The sequence below is a fragment of the Ictidomys tridecemlineatus genome, chromosome 15 (genome assembly GCF_052094955.1).
Source record: "Ictidomys tridecemlineatus isolate mIctTri1 chromosome 15, mIctTri1.hap1, whole genome shotgun sequence".
Classification (NCBI taxonomy): domain Eukaryota; kingdom Metazoa; phylum Chordata; class Mammalia; order Rodentia; family Sciuridae; genus Ictidomys; species Ictidomys tridecemlineatus.
Window position 1 is genome coordinate 48091245 of NC_135491.1, and position 19587 is coordinate 48110831.

A 19587-nucleotide genomic window follows, 5' to 3' on the forward strand; every position below is an offset into this window, starting at 1 on the left:
TGAAAGGAGTGGGAGATTGGAACCTACAGCCCAGTAGCCAGGAACCAAGGGGCTTGCCCTGAGCACTGGCCTGCAGAGGTGCTTCTGAGCCTCAAACACATCAGCAACTCAGCCCCAGCACACCTGCCAACCAAAGATCTAGCAGAAGCCCAAGGCTAAGGAATCACAAAATAAAGACCGAGGTTGGTGTAAAGGGCCAAATACTGAAAAACCCACCTCCACAGATTTAAGAATCTGTTCAACAAAAGATTAGCAATTCTGTCATAAGGATCAACTTTTACATGAAAATCAATAAGTGACATTTTATACTACTTTGCAGCCATTATACCTGCAAAGAGTAGAAACCTCTACCATTCTGAGCAATAGCACAGGCCTCTTTAAAGCAGCCAGCCTATCCCTGGCTGGGCAGCAGCAGGTTCCTGCTTACCTCCCTCCAGTCCTGGCCACCAAGGCCAGCCTCACCATTGCCCACCAGCCTTAGGAACATTCAGGCATCCTCTGAGTTTGGGTTTGAGGACCCAGGCCATTCCTAGGTCTCTAAGCTGTGTCCAGCCTGCCAACCCCTCCTCTAAGATGCCCTGCCTGCAGAGTGAACGTAATGGTGGAGGTAGGTTCTAGGAAGAGCCAGGCAAACAGAGTCAGCAAGGCTTTCCCTTTCCTATTGTAGGATTTAAGGCAGTGAGGGAAAAAGGGAAAAAAAATGCAATCACATTTTACAAATAATAAATGTATTTTGAAATTGTGAATGATAACCAAATTACAATTGCCTCTGAGTCTATCTTACTGCTTTACACAGGATTAAAAAAAGACATAGTCACAGCCAAGTCACTTATGTACCAGGCACCCAGGGACAGGTTTTGTGGATAGATGGGTCCAGCCACCTCCCTCTGCTCTGGCAGCACTTCAGCTGCTCTGCAGCCCCAGCTCCTGCCAGGCTCCTGCACCCAGGAGCTCCTCCTTCCTCTGTGACAGAGCCTGGCCCAGCAGGAACTGCCCCAGGGCCTTGATGTACACAGATGAAGTCCACAGATGAGAAGGCTTTGTCCACAGCCTGGGGGCACTCCCATCAGAGGGCTCGGGACCCAACACCTGCTGCCACCATCTTCTCAGACAGCCTTAGCTCACAACCCAAAGCGGGCTGGCGTGCGGCGAGGTGTCATAGGCTCCCCCTGCTCTTTCCGACCTGGAGTGTAGATCTTTGTGGACCTGGAGACACAGAAAGAGCATTACTCCTTACCCCAGCAGGGTCCCCAGCAGGACACACAGCCTAAGGCCTTGCTCTTCTAACTTATGTGTGAAGCAGCTCTGGAGCTAAAGCATCTTTTCCCCAGCACACACTCACTCCCTTGCCTCTCCATTTTTGATCAGGAGTATAATAAAATAAAGCAAGCACTTCATTATGATATCCATTTTAAATAACTCCTACTACACCCCCAGGCTGAGCTGCGGCGATAGCTCCCATCCACTCCAGCAGATCGCCACTAGAGCTGTGTAATGAAGAGTGGACTCGCCTCCATGGCCACTTTCTAGGAGGAATTACCAAGGGACTAGAATGCTTCTGCTGTTCATAGCGGGCCCTGCAGACCACATCTGATGGCGGAGTAAGATGGGCTGGCCTGGCCAGAAAGACCAACTATGTGATTATAATTGGGACTTTGAGCCTCAGAATCAGGACTCTGAGTCATGTGATATCAGCCTAATCGCTGAGGAGGGGAAGGAGGCCAGAGACTTGAGACATGGGCAAGGATTCAATCATTCATGCCAAAGTCATGAAACTCCAATGAAACTCTGAACCCAAGCTCAGCAGAGCCTCCCTGGTTGGCAATACCCTGTGTGTACTGTCACTGATGTGCCAGGAGGGTAACTGAGCCCTGAGGGCAAAAATTGTCACTTTTGGGACCCTCTCACACCTTCTTTATGCATATCTCACTCTGGCTTGTTCTGATTTATACCCTTTTGCTATAATAAAACTGTATACCACTTTCCTGCATTTTGAGTCATTCCAGCAAAGTTCAAGGAGATCCCCAAATTTGTAGCAAGTTTATCAAAAGTAAGGGTGACCTCAAAGCTTGCAGCTGGTGTTTGAAGTAAGGGCAGCCCTGTGGAGGACTGTGCCCCTAACTTGTGAAAATCTGACCGAACACCAGATGCTGCACAGAGACACAAACCCAAGACTCTCTTCTCCCCTCGCCGCTATTTCTTCTAATGTCCTGGCTTGTCAGTAGAGTCATTACACCTCCCCTGCTACTCCACACCACCCCAAGCCCTGCATACAACGTAGCAATGACCAAGGACTGCAAATGAATGACCATGCCTTTAAAGGAGTTAGGAATTCTTCCTGTATCTCCACATGTGATCAACCAGGACAGAAGCAGCTTCTGTTACCAATTCGCCTTTATATAGTCAACTTCTCTTAAATCATGACCAGGGCCTAGCCCCTGGCAGCCTCCCAGCCAGGTCCCAAAGCAGAAGCTCACCTGACACTGCCCAGGGGGCTACGCTTCTCCTGCTCCTGCCGCCGGGCTCGCAGCTGCTCCTCGGCCAGCGCCATTTCCTCTTCCATAGCAGAGGCTTCCTCTTTGGCCCGACGGCGATTCTCCTGGAGAAGGGGTAGAGGCACTAACTGAGCCCACTGAGGACATCAGGTGAGGAGGCCCTGTCTGAACCCAGGTGCTTGTTGAACAAGACCAGCTGTCAGGGTCAGAGGCTGTGGGGCTGCCTGCCCCACACCAGGCCACTTCTTCTGTAGCTAAGGCCTGCTTTTTTCATTGATTCACAATAGACATTAGACAGGTCAGTCCTAAGCCAGTCATGCCTCAGCACTCCAGTCACATCAGTTAAGTACTTAAATTTTTAAAATCAAGTTCACATCTCTGCCAGAGAGAATGGGAAAATAAGGAGAATGGGAAAATGGAGAGAACTACGCTGATTGGAAAAATAAAAGCCTAACAACATTTTGCGACCCTAAATAAGGAACATAAATGAGGGTCATCAATGGACATCAAATCCTTGAGGAGATGGATAGCAGCTGAGAATTTAGAACAGAGACCAGGCTACTCCTCAACGTTAGCATCACCAAAAGTGGGGCCATCAGATCTCATGTGCCTCCTAAGAGTATTTTAAAAGTAAGTCCCTTCCACACTCATACATTGCTAGTGGGACTGAAAATTGGTGCAGCCAATATGAAAAGAAGTATGGAGATTCCTTGGAAAACTGAGAATAGAATCACCATTTGACCCAGCTATCCCACTCCTCGATCTCTACCCAAAGAACTTAAAAAACAGCATATACTACAGGGACACAGCCACAACAATGTTTACTGCAGCACAATTCACAATAGCTAAACTGTAGAACCAATATAGATGCCCTTCAATAGATGAATGGATAAAGAAACTGTGGTATATATACACAATGGAATATTACTCAGCATTAAAAGAGAATAAAATCATGGCATTTGCAGGCAAATGGATGGAGTTGGAGAATATAATGCTAAGGGAAGTAAGCCAATTCCAAAAAAACAAATTCCGAATGTTTTCTCTGATATAAAAATGCTGATTCATGGGAAGGCGGGTCGCAGAGCATGGGAGGAATAAACAAACTCTAGATAGGGCAAAGGGGAAGGAGGGGGAAGGAGGGGGACATGGGGGTAGGAAAGATGATGGAATGAGATGGTACATGTATGAAGACATGAATGGTGTGACTATATTGTATACAACCAGAGATATGAAAAATTGAACTCTATATGTGTAATATGAATTGAAATGCATTCTGCTGTCATATATAACAAATTAGAATAAAAAAAATAAGTCCTTTCAAGGGCTGGGGTTATGGCTCAGTGGTAGAGTGCTCACCTAGTACGCATGAGGCACTGGGTTCGATCCTAAGCACCACATACAAAATAAATAAGTAAAATAAAGGTATTGTGTCCATTAAAGAAAAAAAAAAAGTGACTCCTTTCAAGCTAGATATAGTGGTAGTGTTTTCTCCACTTTGCTGAATATTTGGAAATTTCAAAAAATTTTAAAAAAATAAAGCTCAGTGACCCAGCCACCTGAATGATGGGGAAATAAGACACATCAGGAAGGCTTGATCCCAGATTTAATATTTGGAGGAAGAAGGGATCAGATGACAGAGTCTTCAATCATGGGCAAACAGCATCTCCATGGGAAATGTAGGATGCTCACCTGCCGCGACTTGCCTGCCTGCTTCACGCTGTAGAACATGGGGCCCAGCTCCGCCAGCCACTCTCCATCTACAGCAGTCACACACTGCATGTACTCCTGTGGGCAGAGGGGCAGTGAGGCAGAGGTCATGGGTGGGCCAGTCCCTCCCACAGGTTCCACAATTAGGAGTCACTTGAGAAGGGCCCTGTTCCCAGCCCATCTAGGCTGGAAAAGGCAGGGGAGAGCCCCAGATACTAATTGTCATCCCTTCTCCTATCCAAGTTCTCCCATGCTTGAAAAACACTCCCAAATATACCAGAGAAAAGGTTCAGCACTGCAGAAAGCCCTTCTAATGACATCAACAGGGGTCACTAATCCCAAACAGCAAATAGGAAACCATCTTGCTGGCAGGGTTGAGGTCACTGTATTCTAGAGATTAATTCTATAAAGCTTCCCCAGGCCCTCCAGTTGAAAACCAGCCTCAAAAGCCCTGCAAAGCAATGTGTGTGGTCCCAAGTCTGCCGGAGCAAAAGCTCATTGTAAAAGGCAGGGGAGGGTCATGAAAGTGTGGCCAGGAAGGTGGGCCCACATTACGCGAACACCTCAGGAAAGACTCACCTTGGTGGTCATGACCAACTCGTGGTACACTATGTAGTCCGGGGTGTAGCCCATTCCAAAGAGGGAGCTGGTGGGGTGCAAGTGACACGGCATCCCTGTGCGGATATTCACATACTCCCCGATTCCCTAGGGAAGACACAAAAGGCAAGCACATCAGAGACACACTGCCTACTTGGGAAGCTACTCCATCCCTTAAAATCATCTTGACCCAGGTTTGGCACCTGCCCTCAGGTACCACAGGAGGAGGAGGCCAGAGCTCCACAGGGCTCCCAAGGCTCACCTTGAGCTTGGCTGCCTGGTGGAAATAGGCAGCACAGATACACTTCCTGACAATATCCCAGTCAGTGCCACATGAGGCCAGGCTCATCCGCTGCTGCACCATGATGTCCTTGAGTTGGGCCCGCACCTCCCTGACCTAGAGCAGAACACAAGCAAACCAGAACGGAGCCCTCCTTCCCCTCTTCTCCCACCCTGCAATCCAGAAGTCCTGCTCCGTCTGTGGCCCCACCTTCCGCATGGCCTTGGCATGGATGAAATGGTCATTACACCAGATGGTGGAGTAATTATTGTTTTTCCACTGCAGGTAAACATTCAGGTAGGTCAAATGATCACTCTCAGGGACTGCAAACTTCTCCCGGATTTGATCACTCTCCTCCTCTCGGCCCTAGGGAGGGAAAAAGAAGCTTAACCCTAGGCAAGGAGGATCAGGCCCACCAAGCATATCCGGGGATTCTCACACTATCACCTACCCACATATAACTTCAAACACAGCAATATATTGCCTAATGATATGGAATAAAAATAATTTATAATAAAATGTTAAAATGTAAAAGCTCAGAAACAACCATACTAGAAGACAAAGGATGCTCTTGCAAATTTCCAAGACACCCTGAGCGGACCACTGATCCAACCCAACCTTGCTCCCCCCACACCACCTAACAGAAGACAGCAAAATCATGCTTCAAAAACTCTGATTCCCAGCCTTAAGTTCCACTTCCAAAATACAGAGAGCTCTTCCTCTCTCAAATACTCCCCAAGCCTTCTTAGAAGGGAGAAGAGCCAGCCACCAACTCCTCACCTTGGGCCTGTAGAAGATGGCCGGGACGGAGAGCATGGACACAATGAGCAGGATCTCAGAGCTACAGCCCATGTCACAGGACACGATGAGCATCTTGGACAGGGCTGGGTCCAAAGGGAACTCCACCATCAGCCGCCCTGTGGATGTAAGACCACCTAGGAGAGAGAAGCAAATCCAGACATTCAACGGGACAGTGGAGTACAGAGAGAGAAGCCACACACCAGCACCCCTGAGGCCCTGCCGGCTCCCAGGGCCACGACACCTGTGTTGTCCAGGGCCCCAAGGATCCAGAGCTGATACATGGAGTTGAGCATGTTGTCTTCTGGGGGTGGGTCCATGAAGTGGAACTGCAGCAGGTCCTGCACCCCAAGGGACTTGAGCAGCAGTACCACATTGGCCAAGTTGGTCCTCTGGATCTCAGGCACCGTGGTGGTCAGGAGTTCATTCTTATAGGCACTCTGTGTGTACAACCTGGCAGGGAGAAGACTCTGGTTTTGCTGCACCTGCACCACATTGGCCCACAAGGCCTCTTGCTACACTGGCTTCCCACAGGACCCCATGGTGGAAGATCAACACTATTCTAGATTCTTCTAAGTGTACTCCATAGCAGCCAGGAAATCCTACAGATGGGGAAACACCTATTTCTTTTCCCCACCTCCACTCCTTTAACTCATTCATTTCTACCTACTCAGGTATGCCTTCTATATACCTGTTTCATTTCTGAGACTAGAACTATGGCAAGGTTTTATTTTCTCAGTATCTTTGTATACACTGAATCTCTATAATGAATACATTATTTTAAAAAACCACAACAAAGAATAATTGAAAAAGTACAAAACAACAAATGACATCCTTTGCTCAGCTCCATCCTTGATGGGGGAGCCTGCTGTATGGGTCTTCCACTGCGTGGACATTCCTTCTAAGTCTGCCTCATACCTCACAATTCCCTGGAAAGGTTTCTTCTTCCACTCAGCAGTACCACCACATGGCAGCCCACAGGAGCCTTAGTCTTGGGGATCAGCTCTGGGATCAGCATCCCCCCACCCTGGTGCAGACTCTCAGCAATCCCAGCGCTGCCCCAAATAGCAGGCTAGCACAGGGCTCCTACCTGAAACACTGACCTGGGCCCGTCCTGCCAGCTCGCCCTGACCTCTGGTTGGCGTTGGCCTGGCTGATGGGGTAGATCTGCAAAGCATCCATGCCAATCCTGGGGTTAAAGACCTAGGAGGGGGTAGAAAGAAGCTAATTAAGGATAAAGTTGGCGGGGGGAGTGGCTCTAAAATACAGAAAAGCCAAAACCCAGCTGCTGCACATCACAGAGGAAGTGTCTCAGCAACACCAATAGCCATCCTTTTAGAGCCATAGGCCTTCAGAAATGTTCTCATAAACACCTGAAGGAGTTTTCCCCAGAAACACCAACTGTTATAAACCTCTACAAAATTATTTAAATGATCTACCTCTTCAAATAATCACAAAGATTAAATGAATCAAATTCACAGCAAAACCAGCACTCACTAAATGTTGGCCTTGCACCACCAGTTACCTGGGTGTCACCTTCCAGGAGGACTAGGGCCTGACCTCCCACCCACTAAGCTCAGTCAGCTTCAGGTGAAGACCCAGGGCCCCACTTCCCACATCTCTCCTTACCTTTAATTTGCAATAACCAGAGTCAATAACAAACATGATTCCATCAACAGTCAGAGATGTCTCAGCAATGTTGGTGGCAACAATACACTTCCGGACGCCATCTGGAGCCTAGGGCCGAGCAGGTCATGCAGAGGTAGAAAGACTACACAAGGCAGGACCCAGCCCACCTCCCTCCCACCCCTTCTAGTGAAGGAACATCTCCTCCCCTTTGCTCTCTGTTGGAAGGGGAGATACCCAAAGATGGGGATCCCCAAAAATTTTTGTTGTCATACCTTCTGGAAGATTTTGGCCTGAAGGTCAGAGGGCAGCTGGGAGTAGATGGGCAGCACAGCCAAAGCAGGCGCATTTTCCAGTTCTTCCAGGTGTTCCACAATCTGGTCTGAGGTCACCTAAACGCGCCAGGAGGAGTCATAAGACTCTGAAGCCCCAAACTCTCATATGGAGAACACCCTCATTCACCACAGTGGTAACCAAGGCACACACCTCAATATCCTCTTGGCCAGGCATGAAGATAAGGATGTCCCCAGGGGCCCCTGAGAGGTGCACCTGCAAAGACTGCTTCACTGCGGCCTCCACATAATCCTCCTGCGGGGTCTGTAACAGCAGCCAGGAACAGTCAGAGGGTAGCAAGGACCAGGCCTCCCTCTGGGAGCCCCACAGCCACTAACTGATCTGGGCTGATAAGTGGACTTTCAAGGCTGCTACACCTGGGGGTCTGATTGCAAGGCCCCTACAAGAAGTCCTGTTGCCTCCCTGGGCCCATGTTTCAGCTTCAAAGAAGCAAGGAAATAAATCCTCCCCCAGAGCACAGTCCTCTAAACCTAGAGCTATAGGCTGCCCCATTTTGCTCCGTGGCACCCCACAAATCTCCCCCAACTCAGTATTCTATCCACTCCAGCTGGCTTCTCACCAAAGAGGCACATGGCATGGAGGGTCAATTCAAAAAACAGACCTCAGTACCTTGCTGAAGAGGATATCCACAGGGAAGGTTCGACCAGGAATGTGGAAGATGGGAACATTCCCAAAAAAGGAAGCAAATTTCTCTGCATCCATAGTGGCTGATGTAACAATGAGCTTGAGGTCTGAGCGACGAGCCACAACCTGAGAGAAAAAGTCACGCAGCAGCTCCCTTGAGTTTGGGACCCTTGGCTCTGCCCTCCAATCCCATCAGCACTACCCCTGAATAAAGCAGAAGCCAAAGCTTGCAAACTGGCTTATTAGATTTAACAATCCTAGAGATTTGAGCAACAGGGCCATAGCCAAGAAAACCGCAAGTCACTCAGCTGAGTGAGAAGAGAGTAAATTACAAGATCAGACTTGAACTTGACAACACGGAGCCTCAGGGAAAACCCGAGTCTGCCAGAGACCCTCTCAGTGTCCCCAGAATAGTCCCAACCCACCTATAGCACCTCAATCACTGGCTACTGGCAGTGCACAGGTCAAAGCCCCGAGTACAAAGGGACTGGACCTACGGTCCTTACCTCCCGGAGCAGCCCAAAGAGCACATCCGTGTTGAGGGAGCGTTCGTGGGCCTCGTCCATGATGATGGCACTATAGTGATCCAGGTCAGCTTCCCGGAGGGACTCTCGGAGCAGGATCCCATCAGTCATGTACTTGATCAGGGTGTTTTCTGAAGTGCAGTCTTCAAAGCGGATGGCGTAACCCACCTGGAGGTCAGACAGATGGCTCACTCAGAGCTGGAGCCACCCGCTCACTGTGAGCACACCCCATCCTTGAGTCCAGGTCTTAGCAGATCACACCCTCTGGCTCAAATGGGCAGAGTATTGGGAAAAGAATATTTGGCTCAGGACTCATGTCCACTCACCTCCTCACCAAGGTTTCCCCCCATCTCTTCACTGACTCTTTTGGCCACTGACATGGCAGCCACTCGCCGGGGCTGGGTACACCCAATCATCCCATAGTCTGTGTAACCATCTTCATGCAAATACTGGGTCAGCTGAGTGGTCTTGCCGCTCCCTGTCTCCCCAACCACAATCACGATGCTGTTGTCCCTGCAAGGAAAAGCAGTTCAAAAAGTTCAACAGCTTCCTCAGTTGAAGGCTAACTCCAAGAAGCCTCTGCCACCTGTCTTCACCATGGCTAGCTAGGCAGAGAGCATGCCGGCTCAGAAAAGATGATTTCCTTGGGAAAAGAGCCTCCTACAGAACTACCAACTGAGATATCTGGAACACAGGTGCACTAAAAAAGAACAATGCCATCGTGTTACTTTATGCAGTGTAGTCCTGGGAAAACAAATGAGTTCCCTTCCCACCAGCCAATGCACAAAAACAAAAAAGAGCTCCTGAGCAAACACAGGAGACAGAGGGGCCACTGATTTGACACTGAGATCCTTGGATCTGGTGGCATTACCTGATAATAGTGAGTAGCTCTTGCTGCACAGCAAAGATTGGCAGATACTGCCTCTGCTCCAGGATTGACTTCTTCTTTGCAAACTCGCTGCTGGCTTCACTTTTTTTCTTCATGTGGTCTGCAAACTTCTGCTCTGTCCTGGGAACACAGAGCAGCCTAAGCACTATGCATAATGTCCCCCATGGTACCTCCTGCCCTTCTTCTTGCTCAAGGAATATGAAAGACTTTAACAAGAAGCAATAAATCTGGGGCTGGGGATGTGGCTCAAGCGGTAGCGCGCTCGCCTAGCATGCGTGCAGCCCGGGTTCGATCCCCAGCAGCACCACATACCAACAATGATGTTGTGTCCGCCGAGAATTAAGAAAAAATAAATAAATGTTAAAATTCTCTCTCTCTCTCTCTGTGCCCCCCTCTCTCTCACTCTCTCTTTAAAAAAAAAAAAAAAAAAAAAAAAAAAAAGAAGCAATAAATCTGACACACGAAAGCAGCCAGGTCGTCTGAGATTATTTCTCTTCAGAACTAAGGACTGGAACTGCAGTGAGAATCTATGATACACTCTCAACACCATAGGGTCAAACAGAGCTAACCAAGGATCTAAGGAGGTACAGATTATCAAGTGGGCAAATGCTGTGCCCCAAATAGAAAGTGACCAGGAGAGGAGCTAAAGTCAACCACACTCACTAACTTGTAGAGAACACTTTGGGCAATTTCTGCACAATACTTAAAGGGCCAAAACAGCCACCTATTTTAGCCATCTAGGGTCTTCTAGGAGTTATGGCCACAGTACACAGTGTAGGTCAATCTTCCCCCTTCATAACAGGGCAGCATGGCCCATAAGGACTCATTTTCAAAAATCTGAGAAAAACTCACTTACTACTGACCAGTAGCTTCTACCAAAAGCACTCAATGTCTGATATGTGGATACATCCCGAGACTAGAAGCACTGTGGCATATTCCCAAATCAGTACTCCACTCCCTGAGCCCACACCATCTTCCAAGAGATACTTCCTCCCTCAGACCAATTAACTGCTTCCTGTTTCTAATTTCACCCAACAAATGATATCTAAGAGATTAAACTACCCAGAAACTAACAAGAGCTAACCAATAATGCCAACTTCTCATTGAAGATATTTCACACAGGGGTACAGAGAATTATTAATTCAGATGACAGTTCAGAAGGATGTAACAGCTGGGTGTAGTGGCACACAACTGTAATCCCAGTGGGTAGGGAAGCTGAGGCAGGAGGATTATGAGTCCAAAGTCAGCCTCAGCTATGGCGAGGCTCTAAGCAACTCAGTAAGACCTGGTCTCTAAATAAAATACAAAATAGAGCTAGGGATGTGGCTCAGTGGTTGAGTCCCCTTGAGTTCAATCTCCAGTACACCCCACACACACACACCAAAAAAAAAAAAAAGATGTAAGAGAATTCAAAGAATGAATCATGAAGGACATTTGTGTCTTTCAGCTACTCAAGGCAGTAATCCCAACAAAGAGTATGCAATATATACTTAATACATCTATAAACAGATAAGTCACTACCTGATAACACTTTCTATTTTGGAATCTCTATTAAAATAATTGTTCCTCATATGGAATTAAAATTTGACTAAAAGAACAAAACCCATCTTCTCCCCACGAACACCTGAAATACACCAAAGCTCAGGGAGTGCTGACTTGGAAGATGCCACAGTCCTTCTGGGTCTTGGATGTATCCACGTCAGACATTGAGTGCTTTACGCAGAAGCTACTGGTCAGTAGCAAGGCCAAATGCATGGGCTCCAAAGACATACTGTCTGGGACCAACCCTGATGCCACTATTTACTAGCTGAGTGACCTCAACAAATTCCCTAATCTTTCAGGGCCTCATAGTACTCAGACCACTGCCAGGCCAAGAGGAAGCCCCTGTGGTAGTGGTAGTAAGCCTAACACCTACGAAAAGCTAAAGATAATAGAAGAAAGATCAGGATGAAGAGATCAAGGAAAACAAGATTTAGAGTAACAGCTGTCATTTTTCAGTTCATAAGTCATGAAGTCTATCAGTTCTGCCATGACTGTCCTTGGTTTTCAGAGCAAGTCTGCTGCTGGTGAAGACTCCCCACCTGTAGTCCACCTTTCCATCCTCTGTCAGAGCTTTATCTGGCTCTTCTTCTTTTTTGACACCCATTATATCTCCCAGTTTGGTCCCAGCCAGTTCCCAGTGTTTGTGCTGAGCCTGAAGAAGACAAGAAAAATAAAGTCCCACTCCATCCTGTGATGCAACTGTGGCAATGGAAACTCAGTCCCAGCTGACATCAGTTTCATCTACAAGGTGGCAAATCCCACAAGGCACTGGGGGTACCAGGCAACACATTCCAAGACTCAAGCCTCCAGATCCCCAAACCCCAGGCTTGTGGCTGCCTTGACTAAGGACAGTGGAGGAAAGCAGTGCCCTTCTCCAAGAGCTGAGTCTTGCTCCATGTGCCCCCTTTCTACAAGGAAGCACACTTGAATAGTCTAATGAGTGTTTTAAATAGGAAAAGAAAAACATGCACAGACTTCCCAGCCAGGGTGGCGAGAAGCCAACCTTTTTGCGCTCCTTTTGCTCCCTGTGTTTCCGCACTGTTTGGCTGCCTTTCCGAGCAATGATGGCCAGGTCAGAAGTAGCATCCTTAACTGGAATCACGGGCTCTGGCTGCAGGAGGTGGAAGAAAAAGAGAAATCATCCATTAGTCTCTAAGGCTAACCAGAGGACCTATGTCCTAACAGTTTTCGGGAGTAATAGGGCAGAGGGGTTATCCTATCATGACACAGGGCTGCTTCCCCACTTTTATTTCTTTCTTCCTTCTATTCCTCTAATCTTTCTGAATGTTCCTGCTTCTGGCCACAGGAGCCTCACCTGCTTGGTGAAGACAATGCGTCCATCCAGAAAGGGAGGCACCAGGTTGTGAACCATCAGGTGTACTTTGGCTGCGTTGTCCTCTTCAAAGTCCTCGTCCACCTCCAGCCGATGGACCACCCCACTGGTTAGCATGCGGTTAGTCTCCCAGCGCTCATTATCCTGTGAGGACACAGTGGGAGTCCCACTCAGACTGCAATCAGAAGCCATCCTAAAAAGTCTCCAAGCAAGTTCCCATATCCTGTCTCAACAGATGGGTGGGCCATGGTGGCCACAGAGGCATCACAGATCTCTCTACCCTGCAGTTCACTAAAAGAGTCATTGACCTTAGATCACCAGCAATACTTTGTTCCAAGAAGCAACACTTTTGATCTAAGTCAGAACCTCTAGCCAGACATACGAACAGTGACCATCCACAGCCCCACTCAGAGACACAAAGAACACAGACCACAGAGGCAGGTGCCACAGTACCAGTTCTCACCCATAGCACTGCAGATGACAGAAGTATGAACTAGGTATTCCTAAGTGACCCACGGGTTTCCCTATCCACCCTCTCTCTCTGGCCAGAGGCATATATGATCCTGTCCTCTCAGCAACAGAAGACTAGCTAGGCTTTCTTCACCTAGTGAGACCTGCTACTTCTCCCACATCCAGACTCCAGCTCTGAACCTGCACCAACCACTGCCAGTGGCCTCACCTCATTGATCTGCCTGCGCTGGGCCGAAATTCGCTTCTGCTTCTGTTTATGTAGATGCTGCTCCCGCCGCCTCACATAGTCCTCGGAGGAGTAGGCCAGGGGGTTGTGGAACTCATCATACCCCTCATCCATCATGTACCAGTCCCGGTCAGCTTGCTACAGGGAGACAAAGCAATAAGAACAAGGGGAAGATCAAGTTTATGCATGAGACACAGGTAGAGGGGAACAGATATTTAGTAGGAAGTTAAGTGGGCACTGGAACAACCCTCCTGAGAGGTGCAGGAAAGTCCACCTAGTGGAGGACCACACAGGGCTGACTTGACTTGGCCACCCATCACGACGGCACTTCTTAGATTCACCACATGGTGGCACCACCACATAATGAGTTATGTATGACCTGCTGCATTAGGAGAGGCCTCGCTGCAGCCTGGGTTTTTCCAAGGAGAGTCCACTGCACAGCACCAACTATCCTCCTCAAAGCCCAGTACTGCTGGAGACTCCCTTAGGGCCCTTGGGCTCTGATACCCCCTTTCACCCGTGCCCCTACAGTCAGTCATAGCCCACTCTGAATCCCTCAAAGACGTCTGTTGCCTTTACCCTCTGGTCATCCTCCCACTGCTGCCGCTCCTCTTCTGTGTCAAATGAAATCCCTTCTTCACCATCCTCACGTCTTCCTGAAAATCAGCAGATGGTAGGTCAGTTCACACCAACCTGGCTTATCCCAGAGGCCCCCAAAAGACCTGCAAAGCCACAAACCTCCAAGAACAAAAGCCTCTTCTCAGCCTCCCCAAGATAAGCCAAAGTGCTCTTCTGCCTCCTGTCCCCCAGGCCTTACCTCGGCCCCTGGACAGACGAGGCGTGGAACCCAGGTGTCGTCTGTCATCAGCCCATTCATTGTATTTGTAGGAGGGAGTCGGCAGAGGCGTGTCGTCTGAGTACTTGCTCCTCACAGACCTGGGACAGCAAGACCAGCAGGCACAGAGTTGAGCTGTGTCCTCAGCCACCAGCTCTCCCTGCCCAGATCCCTTTACAGCCTCGCCAAGACCCAGGGCAGCTCTACCCAGGCATCACCTGTCTCGATCTCGAGTGGATGGTCGATGGCTCCGCTCAGAATCCCGATACGAAGGTGTCGGGGAGGGTGACTCCCACTGAGAGCGCCTTGAGGAGCCATAGCTACTGTCCTCCTCCTCCCAGGTAGATCTTGAAGGAGTGGCTGCATCTGGGGCCATAAGAGACACATCACCAGAAGCATCCAATTTCACCAGAGATGCAGCTCCAAAACAACTAACCAAAAGTTAACTCCCCCAATTTACTTATTTTACTGTTTATAAACCTTTGCATCTACTTGCAATGGATAAGATGGTTCTGAGAGTTTTTTAAAGATATCTGAATTTTCTTTTTTTTTTTTTTTTGGTACCAGGGATTGAACCCAGGAGCACTTAACCACTGAGCAGCAGCATCCTCAGCCCTTTCTATTTCTTTTAAATTAGAGACAGGGTCTTAACAAGTTGATTAAGGCCTTGCTAAGTTCCTGAGGCTAGCTTTAATCTTGCAATCCTCCTGCCTCAGTCTCCTGAGCCACTGGATTACAAGGACATGACACCATGCCTGACAAGATATCTGAATTTAGTGGTCCAGTTTTCATTCTGTTTATAACAATTTTTTAAGGAATATTTAATTTCTCTCAGCAACATATCCATCTTAAATGCAAATAATTCTTTTTTATAAATCCTTCATAAGCCCCTATCTCTCTATCCTTTCCTGACATTTGGAAAACTGGCCATCCAGCCTATCACCTACAGGAAACATATGCAACCTAACAGAGAAGGGTACAGCTGCATCCACTTGGCTCAGGGCCCAGTATTCCCAGAGGCTCAAGATAGAGTCAGGGCTTCTGTCTCACTGCTTCAGCAACCCACTAGAAAGAAAGTCAGTCAGCCTTGTAGTCACCTGAACCATCACAAACCATCACAACTACCACAGAAAAGAGCTAAGTCTACCTTTAGGTCGATGCCGTGGGCTCTCCGGTTCATTTCTTCTGCTGCTGCGCTCTGAGCCTCCATCTCGCTCCGATCTGCTGCTGTGCCTACTTCTATCCCGCTCATCTATGAAGAGTCACACACAGAGCTCAGCACCACACAGAGTGCAGCTGTGTCCTGTCCTCACACATACCCAGCTGCACCCTAGAGAAAGGACAGGCCGCCTCACTCACTCCCAGGTGCAACCTGTACTGCTCTAACGTGGTCCATGGGTTCCTGAACTCACACATTCCCATTCTTTCAAAGGGAAAAATATAGTTACTGGCTAGAAAATTTCAAACTCACAATAAGAGTTGTTTTCCTGTAAGATTTCAAAAAAAAAAATAGTTTCAAGTCTATAGTGAATAGTTTTATAAAGTTAAAAGCATAAGTCATAAAATACTGAGCAAGACCAGCATTGGCTTTTACGTCTAGCTTTACTCCATATCACTGTCCTTTCTCTATCTCCAACAATCTTGTAAACTCTGGTTTCTTATATGAATTATCCATTGTTTCCTTTATCATGAGTTTTCATAATAAAACAAGGACAATATGCTCAAGCAAACCAGTTGTTACACAACTGACACCTGTTCTTAAACTGCCTGCTATCCCCAATCCCAGCAGGGTAAAACCCATGGGCTGACATCATGCACACAGGGGTATCCAGTTAATGGGCACAATTCAAGTTTGTGCAACATGAAAAAGCCTGGCATGTGTCTATTCACATGCTAACAGGCACAGGAACAATGCTGTGTAGTTTACCTCTGTCCCTTTTGCGGTCATGGTCTCCTCGATCCCGTGATTTCTCTTTCTTCCGATCCTTTTCTTCTTTGGATGAGGCATAGACACCATGTTCCCGCCTCTCCCGCTCTCTCTGCCGACTACGTTCCCAAAACTCTTCACTCACACCCCCAGGATGGGATGGAGTCTCTACATGAGCAGATCGATAGTGTCTGAAACAGGGAGTGCAGCTGGTAAAGAGCCCTCCATAGGAGAAGATCCCCACCCCAAACCTCTGGCTGTGCCAAACAAGTGACCTGTCCTTTTCTACTCCTTGATGCTGCAGGCTTACATACGGCATCAACCCAAGGCACTTCTAACCTCTATCATCTCCCCCTTAGCTGCCTTTGAATTCATACCACAAATGTGAAGAAAATACTAATTCTACATAGCATCAGTATTACAAAATCATAAAAAAAATTACAAGCTCTGAATGTCCAATAGGAAAACTAGAAACTAATCATGGGCTTTTGTTTTCTGGCCTCCACTTTTATCCCCTTTGGGCTAACCTACCCAAAGGCCTTTACCTGTCTTTCCGGCTACTTCGGCCAGCCTGCTCATCACCGTCCTCTTCAGCATCCTTCTGGTCATCCTTGCTCTCCTCCCAGTCCTTGTAGGAAGAGATTCTGGACTTCTTCTTGTCCTCCCCGTCATCTTTCTCTTCTCGCTCCCTCCGTTTCAGGGAAGCCAACAAGTCCAGTCCCAGCAATGAAGGGCGGGGAGCAGGGGCTTTGAAGACATGCTGCTCACTGGCTGCACTTTTGGTCTTGCAAATAAGACCACCAACCTGAGAGTCCAGATCAGTGCCTTCTAACCGATGGATTGAGGCATCCTCATTGGTGTCCTCCATCGCAGGCTCTGGGATTTCTCTGGGAGGGAGGAGAATCATTTGGTATAGAACATAAGAAATAAAGCTCAGCTACGCTATAGCCCAGAATAACTATAGTTACAAGTATACTTAGGTGGTTAAGCCTACCTACCCACTACCAAGACCAGAACTTCTTTTGCTACCTCTTGCCAAGACCTTTCCATCAAATCAATGACATTCTCAAAAGACCCTCCTATTCTCACCCCCACACCAAAGACAGATATACATACACACACACCAAATATTACAATATTACAAAATAATAATTACAATTAATCCAAAAATGTCTGCCAGATTCTAATCAACATGCACAGCTCTGCAGAGGAGTATTACAAACATAATGTGGACCCAAGAACATCAATATCCAAAAGGATATCATACAGGCAAGAAAAGACCTCATTAAGGGTTGCTTACTGGAACAAGATACCATCTATAAACAGAGTGCAGGGGAAACTAGATTTGAAGTCAGAAACTCAATTAGAAACCAAACTTTTGGCATTTTCTACTTCTGTGATGGTAAGCAACTTCATCTTTGGATTAGCCATAATTTCTATATCTGTAAAATGGAAACAATTTTGGCTTTATCTAATCTATAGAATTATTACAAGAATCAAAAAAAGTATTCTGTAGCCAGATTTATAGACATAATGGTTACACTATTTCATATATTATTTGCTATACTCCTATATATTAATTGGGTTCCTTACCAGTTTTTTACATGAGTTCTTCTACCTCTCCCTCCTTTTCAATTAAAGGTATAGCAGAGTAAAGATGTGAAGACAGAAGGTTACCATTCATGTTCTGCCCACTTTAGTGACTTTTTCTGGACCAGTAGTATTTTGTAAAAAAACAATTACCTTACAGAAGTCAAAATCAGTTTAATAACAATCCATGTTTACCAAAAATATTTATGGGAAACACTGAATTAGGCAGATTCCCTGGAGCTTAACTTGTAACATTTTCCTCTTTGTCTCTCACTACACACTATCCACTTATAAATGTACATCTATGCTGGGCACTTGGATAAATGCCCTCATTCAAACAAGTAAGTGAAGCAAAGAACTGTCAAGGGGTAAGATACCTCCAGAATCCAAAATTTTCTGCCAGATTCTAATCAACATGCACAGCTCTACAGAGGAGTATTACAAACATAATGTGGACGCAAGAACAAGAGTTGCATTTTGAAAACGTCATCAGGCACAACAGAAAAGAGAAACCTGCATGCTGGTTTCCTCACAAGCATTTGTATGCATGTAAGGAAATCCAGGCAGGAAGACTGGGGTACACATGCTGTCATCAACAGTTATCTGAATTAGGAATTATGCCCCTAAAGGCCATTCTATGCAAACAAGGGAACCTGGTCTGTTTTGTTGACTGCTATGGCTCAGTGTAGCAAGATAAACATGAATAAATGAATAAGTAAATTTAAACTTACAGGAGAACAGGAAGTCAAACGTTTCTAGAAACAGCATGAAAAGATAGCAGCAACAGAGCACAAGGGAGTCTCAGAGAGAGGACTTAACTGGCTGCTGAGAAGAACAAAGAGTTAAGAGGCCAGACTCTGCAAAAAGATTAATAGCAAAGAGGCGAGAGGGTACCAGAAAGTCAGTGAAGAAATCTGGACTTACTCGATCAATAATTATTCACTGAATGCCTCCTTGAGCCATCCCTGTTCTCAGCAAAAGAGATAGACAAAAATAAAAATCCCTGGCACCCTCGGAGCTTACATTCTAATATAGGAGGTCTTCCACTAAATCTCCGGGTTGAGATACCACTGTGAGGTAGAACAGGAAGACGGAGGAGCCCTGCTCAGGCGCAGAGACTGCCTAGGAGTGGGCTAGGGCCAAGTCCTAAGTAAGGGCGCAGGGCGACCCTGGACAGCACCTCTGGATCTCAGCATCTAACCAGAGCAAGGAGAAAGGCCGCAGGAAACAGGATGGGCACAATATCATCGAGGTTAGTAAAGCAAGTTAGGTGACAAGGAGGAAGGAACTTTCCAAAGTGGGGAAACCTGAACCGGAGACCGGTATCTGTCTCCTGGAGCCGCTGTGACTGGCGAAGGCCAGGTCAGGAAGGAAGAAGGGACACTCACCTCACCAAGAGTGATTCGTGGGGCCCTTCTGTTCCGGATTTGGGGGTTCTGGCGCTGCCACCCCTCGGTCTGAAGGCCTCAAAAAGACAAATTCCACTCCTTGAAAGCCGCCATTATCCTCCCATAATACCTTGCGCGGCCCTCTCTATCATCCAAAGATACCATCGAGAACAGTCCAGGAAACGTCGGCTCCTAGGCCAAGTGTGGGACAGAACGAGAACCAGCTCTCAAAGCTAGAGTGTCTTCTGGGGATCAGCTCTGATCAGAGACATTTCCGAGACATTGCGACCAATCACGCTTAGTTCGAGAGGTGAAAACCCGCCTCTAGTCTGTGTGCGGGAGAGCGGGGTTGGCTGGGGGAGTGGGACGGCCATATTTGCT

At 47.5% G+C, this 19587-nt stretch overlaps 1 protein-coding gene across 1 annotated transcript; it reads right to left on the bottom strand.

The window, feature by feature from the left end:
• Nucleotides 1–711: 711 nt before the first annotated feature.
• Dhx38 (DEAH-box helicase 38) lies at nucleotides 712–19573 on the bottom strand. The gene is made up of 27 exons (XM_005318384.5): nucleotides 19207–19573; nucleotides 16774–17115; nucleotides 16229–16419; nucleotides 15449–15553; nucleotides 14520–14667; nucleotides 14284–14402; nucleotides 14046–14122; nucleotides 13449–13604; nucleotides 12752–12913; nucleotides 12440–12547; nucleotides 11976–12088; nucleotides 9877–10014; nucleotides 9332–9518; nucleotides 8988–9173; nucleotides 8467–8607; nucleotides 7990–8100; nucleotides 7779–7895; nucleotides 7507–7614; nucleotides 6968–7080; nucleotides 6122–6330; nucleotides 5860–6014; nucleotides 5290–5445; nucleotides 5062–5196; nucleotides 4782–4907; nucleotides 4185–4280; nucleotides 2478–2599; nucleotides 712–1206 (listed from the first exon to the last, which is right to left on the bottom strand). Exons 2-27 carry the CDS (start codon nucleotides 17094–17096, stop codon nucleotides 1122–1124), a joined length of 3687 nt encoding a protein of 1228 aa, XP_005318441.1. The 5' UTR covers nucleotides 17097–17115; nucleotides 19207–19573; the 3' UTR covers nucleotides 712–1121.
• Between the last annotated feature and the right edge of the window lie 14 nt (nucleotides 19574–19587).